We start from the raw sequence: 9,931 nt of genomic DNA, 5'->3' as shown, positions 1-9,931 counted from the left end.
TCATCTACTTTAATAGAAACAATTCTACGGTTTTGTTTTTCTCTTTGTCGGTTACTCATTAGGCACATAGTAATTGTTTACATGCACCTCAAGTTACCCAAAACGGCAATTAATTACCGTTCGCAACACTTTTTAAAGCAGTTTAATTACTTTTTAAACAAGTTAAACCGATTTAAAAGTAATGAACGGTAATTAATTACCGTTCGAATGTTTTTTTAAGTGCCTAAAGAGTAATGCATATTCTCTTTTTAAGTCTATCAGTCATTACAACACCATACTAGTAGGATCCAAACATAACACGAATTGTATGCTTGTAGCACATCTCATGCATGTGAAAATTCTCATCAAATTCAAACACTTGTTTTCTTCAAACGAAATAGATTGTTCTCGTGTACACTTTCAACATTAAGTACAACACTTTAGCAACTTTAGGTACATCACACAACAAACTATTGCAAAGGACTATTAAATAGACATATCCGAGTCTAGAAGGTAGTAACCTCAAAATTTAGGTTTATCTCCGGTCAAACTTTTGTATAGCTCGTCTATATCCACCTGTTACAATGGCCAACAAATTTGTGAGCATATAAACATATATCTTTCTTTTTATATAGTAGCATGCTTAATTGTTAGTAATTTGTTACTATTTGTTTGAGGTGAGAATCTAATTATAAAAAGAGAACATATATATTATAGTAAGGGAAAAGAAAGAGAATATCCAAATACCTTATAATACTTGAGCATGTTGTTCCTTTTCTTTTTCAATGTTGCAGTTACCAAGTCTCTTTCCATATCAAATGGAAGCGGGTCTAATATTACCCCTTTGATATGTTCAAATCCCTTCAACTAATTTCATGAGGCAGAAAAAATGAAAAGGAAAGAAAACAGTTAGAGATTCATACACCAAACTTGGTACGTAGTACAAATTTACAAAATCAAAGTTTTTAACTTTTTTGTCTATCATTTGCATCAATAGTGCATGGTTTAAAAATCTTTGAAAAAAAAAACAACTTAAAGTTTCTTTGTTCATACCTAGAGAAAATTTTAATTTAACAGGATTTACCACATAACACTGGATATAGAAATATACTCAATATAGTGGTAGAGAAATAATCACATAGAGTCACTACTCAATTTATATTTCATTATCCTTATAAAATAACATTTTTTTGGTTTAATCCTTATAGAAATTATATTGAATTGTAGTCACTACTTTTATTAGTTTTTATGTGTTACCTTGTTTCTCACAGCTGTAGATTTGAGCTCAGATAGCACATATTTCTTCAATTGGTCAAGGGAACATAGTTTGGAGAAGGAAGATATGTGACCATTTGCATATGCCCACTTGTTAGTAACATCTTCATTTGGAACTACTACTGCAACCAGCATTGACTTGAAGCTATTCCCATATACCCAAATCTATACATATGAAAATGAAATAAATAAAAACTTTCAAAGACAAAAATTCTAAAAACATATTTATCTTCATTTGAAAATAAATACTTACATCTTCAACTATAGGAGTGATTGTATAAACATTTTCAAGATACTCAAGTGCTATATACTCTCCTTGAGAAAGCTTAACAAGATTCTTCTTCCTGTCAATAATCCTTATAATACCATTAGGAAGCATTTCTCCTATGTCCCCTGAGGATATATACCAAACAATGACACAACACAATCGCGTTAAATCATACCAAGAAGAAAGTAGTAGCAAAAGAGTTAAAGGTCAAGGGTTTGAATCCTCGTACGGGAGAAAATACTAACATGCTAATATTTGTCATTAAAAAAAATAAATCACATTAGAACGTGGCAAGATTTGCTAAAATAATAGAAATATTTTGAGGTAGAAGAAGAGAATTCAACCTGTGTGAAACCATCCATCTATTATGGCTTCTTTTGTTAACTCAGGATTCTTATGGTAACCAGTGAAAACACTTTTGCCTCTGACACATATCTCTCCACATGGCGGAGTTCCAAGAGGATTGTAACCCATGTCTGGAACTTCCTCCAGCCGCAATTCATTGAATACAGTTACAACACCAACATTACCTAGCATGCACATTTCATCTGGAAATGTAAGAGTAGTTGGTCCACATGTTTCTGTCAAACCTGGATTAACCTTAATATCAGTGTATCATTCATTATATTGTATAGCTCCCTACAAACTTATATATAAGCAATTTGGTCCAAGGTCCTTACCATAGCCTTGGCATACAAAGGCACAAGTAGTGACACGCAAGAATTCTTCAATCTCGGAGCTTAAGGCTGCACCTCCAGATATTATTAGTCTAACACGTCCACCTAGCCTTGCTTTGACCTAATGGTGTGTTAAGGAGAAGGTTCAGAAATTGGTCCCTAACATTACTAGTACATGCAAGAGAATATATATATATATATATATATATATAGACACACACAACCTTTCTGAAGGCTAGAAGGTCTGCAAGACGTGATGCTTCTCTCTGTTTGTATCCTTTGTTCATCCAGCCAAGTTTACTGTATAAAACACAAAATAAGATTATTATTTTTTAGGGAAAAAAAAAGATGATAATCACCAAACAACCTCCTAAAAAAATCCATAATTTTAATATATTTCTATTTAAATTCTATTCGTTTATATTTGTTGTATTAATTAATGGGGAAAAAATTGTTACAATTTTTTTTCTCATAGAAACTGAAATAAGAAATTTAATAATTGTAATGAAATGAAAATTATATTTAATTCAAAATAATTCTACATTTTTTTTTTTAAAGTTAGAGATAAATATAGGTAATAGAATAGCCACTTACTAGTTGTAGAGCATGCCAAAAACTGTTCTCCTCACTGGATTTAGTTGTGCCACTGCTTTCTTGATACCTAAAACAAAAAAATTGATTGAATTGTAAAGTTATTTTCCTAATAAAATCAATTATTAAAAACAATAAATTTTTTATATTGTAGCGTGACCATACCTTCATAAACTTTTTCAAAAACCCGTGGTACACCAGCAAACAGTGTTGGCTTCAACTCACTTAAATCCTCCAGCAACGCATTCAGATCCTTCATGCAAACCATTCCATAAATTACAAGGTTTTTAACTCACTTACCGAATATTACAGTGTTTCTTAGTTAGTTAGAATTAGTTAGGAGTTATTTACTCTATTAGTTGGTGTATCTGGTTTTATTAATATATATAGATTAATATCGCTGGACCGCACCAACAGGGCCTACCGCCCCCATCAATAATATGTGGGCCTAATGCAGGTTTTGGCCAAATACGTAAGGTAATTGTTCTTCTTTCATTTGTTTTTGTTCATGAACAATTTAAATTAGAAGAAGAGCAATTATCAATATATAAGGAGTAAAATGAGCTTCACAACGCTCCGCTAGCTCAACTTCCACCTTTGTCTCTCTTTTGTATCTATATATGAGTCATATTAAAATGTTGTATAAATAAGGCTACGTAAACACTTTATCTATCTTTTATCAATCAAATATCATTTCTTATGAGTTTTGTCTCATTAGTATTCTTATGAGTATGATTTATCTCCCTATCTTCTCATGATTCTTCACAAAATGTCTTTTTAAGGAGAATGACACATCACAGATGCAATATTTGTGTTAAAAGTTTTTTTTTTTTTTTTAATTTAAAATCTACACACAGAGTATTTAAGTGGAACTCAACAAATAATTACCACATTAGATATTTCTTTTTCAATTTTTTTTTTTAAAAACATTTTTTTTTCCAACGTTAAACGTAAATCTATAAACATGCTGAACATTATTTTGACTCAAATACATTATCAATACTAAAACTGAAATTTTGATAATAAAGATAATTTAAATTGAAACGAACAAATAAAGTAAATTAAAACATATTTGATCAATAAATGTGCTAACGTGCCGTCTATCTAATGTGACATGACATTAATGAGATAAGATGACGAGTATACCCCGTGATAGTAACCAACAGAAGCACCGTTACGAAAAAAATATTCTTCAATACAACGATCAAGGATGTGAGCTAAAGGGAGGAAGGATAAATACACATCATCCACAGTCATCTACACGAAGTAAAATATGTGTTACATTACATATAATTAATTTCAGCTTATGAATTAATTAAAGAAGATTAAGGATACCACCTTGTCCTCAAATTGTTCCATGAAAAGATCCATTCCTCTTACTAAAGCTAGTACGTTTTCATGTGTTAAAACAACGCCTTTAGGATCTCCACTAGTTCCACTTGTATACATTATTGTGCATATGTCATGAGCCAAAGGAGGATTAATACTTGACGGGTTTTCTTTTCCCTGTAAGGTACGTTTCGTGTTGATCATAATAGAGAGAAATAGAAGAAACATTATAATGCATGTTTGGATATTTTTTTCTCCTTTTCATAATGCTTCCGTTTACTTCACTCCAAATAGACTAGACTAATGGAGTACGTCTCACTTTAATTTTCTCAAACTCACACGACTTATACAAATTAATAAAAAGTAGGTTGATAAAATCTATCAACGTACATGTCACTTTAATTTCAAATATATAGTTATGCTCCGTTATTGCGGATCAAGACTCTCTTAAATCACGAGGTCGACATCATTGATCACATGAATTTCAAGCACTATATTGTGAATTTAATCCAGAGAAATCTCAATTGTGGACAATTCATTTTCCCCTATACCACTCCTTTCAGGTTGGATTATTTTATTTTTCAATTTTTCCAAATAGCTAGAAACATTAATCGTTCCATAAATTAAATGATAGTAAATTCCTGAAATAACATACACCTACCTTTTGTACGAATTGATTCCATGTATATGGTTTAATTCCAGCGTTTGTGGCCTCATCTTTCTCTTCCTCAGTTAATGAAGTGAAGCCCACTATGGCTGTAATGTAATGTAACCACAAGACAACAACCAAACTTAGATAACATACATAAATGCCTTCAATTGTTAGCTGGAGCATATCAATTAGTAAATTACCTTTCAATCTCTTAGAGGATTTACAGTCAGCATTCAAAAGCTGCAGACAATATATGTTTTTGGTCAGTCCTAAAAATTAATTGCTGCTCTGAATTTCTGCTATATACACTTAATTAGAAATATAAAGTAATCTTTATGCTTAATTACCTCTTTAACCTTCTTATCTTGAACAAAAACATAATCTATTTCTGCATGATCTATGATAAAATTTATAGCACCAGACCCTGCATCAAAAGCACTTAATCAGGAAAAATGTGAAACATAAGTTAAATAGAAGAAATTTCAATTGTAGTAAGAACTTACCAAGTGTGTCATAGAGAGGTACACAAATGAAGTTTTGTGCAGAACAAGCCTACGCCAATATTATAAACAACATGATTATGAATTTTGAAGACATTTATAAAAGAAACAATTAATAGAGAAAAGTTTAAGAAAACAATGATTTGACAAACCTCCATTGCGATAATCCATTGTGGGCAGTTAGATCCATAAATTCCAATTTTTGAACCCTATAATGTAAATAAACATTAAGGAATTTGGAGTGCATGAGTCACAATTTAGTGTGGCAACCACGTTGATGACCGTTTGATTAAGATAAGGCCGGTCTAGATTTACAATCTAAAATACAAATATGAAATTTGGACCGTCTGATCTTGATTGAACAATTATCAGTGTGGTTGAATGCATGTGGTCACGACACTAAGCACACAACTCATCAAATCAAACATTATGATTGAAGCTCTTTTGCAACCACTTACAGATTTAGCACCACATGCTTTCAAAGCAGAAGCAATTTGTAAGACTTCATCATAAGCTTCCTTGTATGTCTTCCAAACATATGGTCCGATCTATGAACATAAACAAAAACAATTACCTCATCTCTTGAACAAATACATACCCTAAGTTACACGACACTAAATATATATATAAAAAAATTAAGATGAACCTTTCCATCAACAATTTTACGCCATCCAAGCATGCGGTTTTGAGGATGTTTTTTGACAGATGTACTGCAATTATTGAATATAAATCATTCAAAAACATTATAAGAAATCATTGATAAATCACTAAACCTTATAAACAGTAAAATAAATTGCCTGAAAATATCCCAAGCAGAGGTGAAATCAGGATCCATTGGAGGGAATTCATTTTGGGAGAGAAGGTTACGGTAAACAGGACCAACAGAAAGCATGCCATTTTTTCCTTCCTTTCCTTCCTCAACCTTAACTGAAAAGCTCTTCATTCTTCTTTGTAACAAAAACCTGAACAAGAAAATAAGAAATTAAAATTAAAAAAGTCCATTCTAAAGTTAATTAATTTCTCTAGTCAATTTATTGTTGCTTATTAAATTACTATAATGATCACAATCTTTGTTTTGACTTTTTTTTTAGAGACGGTTTTTAACTTAATGATGCTAGAATCATATTAGTACTATATTTTTTTTTTTTTTTTTTTACTAAAAAAATCATACTATTATATATCAAACTCAAACATAAAGCATGAAATTCAAACTTTAGATTATATTTAAAATAAAATGGAAAAGATCACAGAATGTGATGAATGAACATCATCAAAAAAATAAGACACATACTCAGAATATAGCTAATTGCTCCAACGAGTGAATGAAACTTTTAGTTGGACATGCAACGAGATACTATTGATAATTGAGAGTGAACTAAGAAGTTGAGAAATGTATTCATTTATTTATAGTATAAAAAAGAGGTGTAGTTGTAAATGTGGTTGTTAGATTGTTAGAAAGCAAATAAATATTGAGTAATGAGCACCACCTCTTAACATTGTATTCGGAGAATCCTACAGTGTAATTCTTGGTCATTCTTTAAAGCAGAATAGTGTTGTGCCATTTTTGCTAAGACCAAAGTTACCAATATTTTTACAAAAGAGTACGAAATTTAGAAACAATCAATAGTAGGATTTCGTGACCATACATACATACATACACTGAGGTCATGGAAAAAAGTTCAGCCAACAAAAATACTACACATGCTACTAATTCGTACATTTCGGTTTCCGGCCATTGAAAGCTTCACTTAGAACTATCAATTTTGTTTTTTAAAACCACTTTAGGTAAAAGTATTTTGATATAATTTTTAGTACATAATTTTTATATATGTTGCTAAATACATGTTAGCATTTTTATTATTCTTTCGTTATTTAATTTTTTAGTTTATATCTTTTTATATGAGTAATAAAAGACAGTCTTGTAATATAGTAAGTACTTGATATTTATTTGTTTTCTAACCACCACATTTACTATTGCACCTCTTTTTTATGGTATAATAAGAAAATTCTCAACTTCGTTCAGTATCAAGTCTCAATCATCATTAGTAGTATCTCATTGCATGTCTCACAACTCAAATTCCAACTACAGTTTCACTCTCTCGTTGGAGCAATTAGCTAGTTTTTGAGTGTGTGTCTTATTTCTTTCATGATGTTCATTCACCACATTCTTTGATAAAGTTCGAATTTCATGCTTTGTGTTTGAGTTTTATATTATAATATGATATGATTCTAGCTAGCACCATTAAGTAAAAAAAGTTGTTTTATTAATTATCTTTTCCACAAAAATTTTTCGTGTAGCTCATAATTTCTCTTTTTCATGCAAAATTAATTATCTATATTAAAGTGTGAGAAATAGTCAACACATCTTATAATTTTAAACAAAATGAGTACATACAAGTCTATTTAGAGGTTTATACTGATGTGACACCATTTTAAAGCTTTCAAAAAGAAAAAACTAATACCTAATTATCTAAAAAAAAAATGATATTTGAACAACCATTTTTATATATACAATTTTTGTGACAGCTCTTTCTCTCATACACTCATTATACTTTTATTATCTCTCTTCATTTTTCTCTCTCTATTATTATTGTTCAATAAGAAGGAAGAAAAAAGGTTGTCCCTAAAAGTTGTTTAAAATTGGTTGTCAAAATATCATTCCTCTAAAAAAAATATGGAAAGACATTTGAATTATATCACATTGTCGTGAGCATACTTCCCCACATTTTTACAGGTGAATTTCTAGCTATTAGGCTATTTAAAAAAAAAAAATAGATCACAATAAACATTATATATTAAAGAGCTACATTCAAAGTTGTGAAAAAAATCTTTGTTTCTTCTGTTACAATAAAATGCATTACAATAATATTAAAAACTTTAAAATCAAATTTGTCTAGTTTTTTTTTTTTTTTTTTTTTTGTTGAGAGAGAATCAAATTTGTCTAGTTAAAAAATGTCAAATTTGTCAAATCAATAAATATGGGTGACAAAAAAAATTATTTTTTGTCAAAAAACAATATTTATTTGATAAGAATAAAAGTAATAACAATAATGATAATTTTCTTTTGTAAAAAAAATAACAATAATTTTCTAATAATTTTTTTAATAGATTTTATTATAACATGCTCTAAAATAAAAACAATGAGATAGTGATAGAAAAAGATATACATATACCAAATAAATAAATAAAATTATGAAAAAATGTAACAAAATAAATTCTAAAAAACTATAATAAATGGAGAAATTTTTAAAAAAATAAATCAAATTTGAATTTAACATTGAATCAAATAAATCAAATTGGTAGATCGAAGAAACAAGCTTTTAGTTTTATTATGGATAAAGTATGGAATAAGTTGAATGGTTGGAAAGGAAAAAGGTTGTTTTTGCTGGTAGAGGGGTTTTGATTAAAACAGTGGTCCAGGCTCTCCGAGTCTATGTCATGAGTTGTTTCCAGATCCCTGAAGCATATGTGACCATATAGAGAGTGCTATCCGCAGATTTTGGTGGGGGAGTGATGAAGACAGAAGGAGGATACATTGGGTGAGAAAGGAAAAGTTCATGAGAGCCAAATATGATGGATTTAATTTAAATCCATGTATGATTTTAATCAGGCCATGTTAGCTAAACAAGTTTGACGATTACATATTAACCCCCGACACATTGTTAGCAAGAGTTTTAAGACTATGTTTGAATTGATGGAGTGGGATGAAATAAAGTGGTAATTAATTATATTCTATTGTTTGGATTTGTTAAAAATGAATGGAGTGGAATGGAAAATAATGGAACTTATTCTATTCCATTCCATTAAATCCTTCGATATTCTTTTCCCTCCAATTTAAGGTGTATCCAATGACAAAAAACTTTATAATTAATATACTACTATTTTACCCTTATCTTAATACCATTTTCTTTTCAAACCTCTTCCTCTCACATTTCTTCTTCTGCTCGGTGCTTATTTGAAAAAAAAATCCTTATTGCACTGTCACGCTTCTTCATCTCCTTAATTGTTGCTTCATGAATCCTTTTGATATTAATATTGTTTTTTAAGAAAATACAATATTCAATATGTGAAAAAGTTGAGTAAGTTACGTTTAATCATTTCCAGCAAGGTTTCTTCGTGAATGCTTGCAACATCTTACTCAACGTAACTTACTCAATAATTATGTGTGTTGTTACTTTGTTGCTTTGCATGTTTATTTTTTTAGTTGTTTTTTTTAGAAGTTAAAATGAAATTTTATTATTCATAAACTCTTTTATAGTGAAGCTAAGAGATCTCTCTCTTACATAAGTAAGTTATTGTTGAACCGAACATGGTGAACAAATCTTTGATGTGTTGTTCTCGGTGTTCCACTACTCTCTTTATATTACTGTTTTACACTTAGTTGTTAGATTAGATCTAAATTCAATATTGTTGTTTCTGACTGTTTTGATTATTAGTTATTACTTATACTTGCTCGAGAGATCTAAGTTCATTAGTGTGAATTTTGGAGTCCCAATTCACAACAATATGTGAATTGCCAAAGGAGGTGATAAAAAGAAAGAAATTTATATTTCAACTTTTATAATTAAAAAAATATCAAATACACATCGTATAATAAAGTTCAATCAGAATAAAATGAACAAAATAGAGGGCATGCGAGTAGACAGTGAAAATAAATTTT

The 9,931-nt window shown here is 29.8% G+C and overlaps 1 protein-coding gene across 2 annotated transcripts; it reads right to left on the bottom strand.

Moving 5' to 3' along the window:
- Nucleotides 1-294: 294 nt before the first annotated feature.
- LOC11419994 (long chain acyl-CoA synthetase 1) lies at nucleotides 295-6,872 on the bottom strand. Of its 2 annotated transcripts, none has more exons than XM_039829797.1 (20): nucleotides 6,759-6,872; nucleotides 6,069-6,233; nucleotides 5,918-5,981; nucleotides 5,730-5,819; nucleotides 5,424-5,480; nucleotides 5,275-5,323; nucleotides 5,119-5,195; nucleotides 4,972-5,011; nucleotides 4,781-4,875; nucleotides 4,129-4,296; nucleotides 3,937-4,047; nucleotides 2,956-3,043; nucleotides 2,794-2,860; nucleotides 2,424-2,499; nucleotides 2,203-2,320; nucleotides 1,867-2,112; nucleotides 1,508-1,647; nucleotides 1,237-1,419; nucleotides 727-846; nucleotides 295-555 (listed from the first exon to the last, which is right to left on the bottom strand). In XM_039829797.1, exons 1-20 carry the CDS (start codon nucleotides 6,803-6,805, stop codon nucleotides 502-504), a joined length of 2,055 nt encoding a protein of 684 aa, XP_039685731.1. In that variant the 5' UTR covers nucleotides 6,806-6,872; the 3' UTR covers nucleotides 295-501. The 2 variants fall into 2 exon arrangements, with proteins under 2 accessions (XP_039685731.1, XP_039685732.1); XM_039829798.1 differs by lacking the exon at nucleotides 6,759-6,872 and adding an exon at nucleotides 6,563-6,718.
- Nucleotides 6,873-9,931: the final 3,059 nt, after the last annotated feature.

The sequence above is a fragment of the Medicago truncatula genome, chromosome 1, assembly GCF_003473485.1.
Source record: "Medicago truncatula cultivar Jemalong A17 chromosome 1, MtrunA17r5.0-ANR, whole genome shotgun sequence".
NCBI classification, from domain to species: Eukaryota; Viridiplantae; Streptophyta; class Magnoliopsida; order Fabales; family Fabaceae; genus Medicago; species Medicago truncatula.
This window is presented reverse-complemented; position numbering and strand designations above follow the sequence as displayed.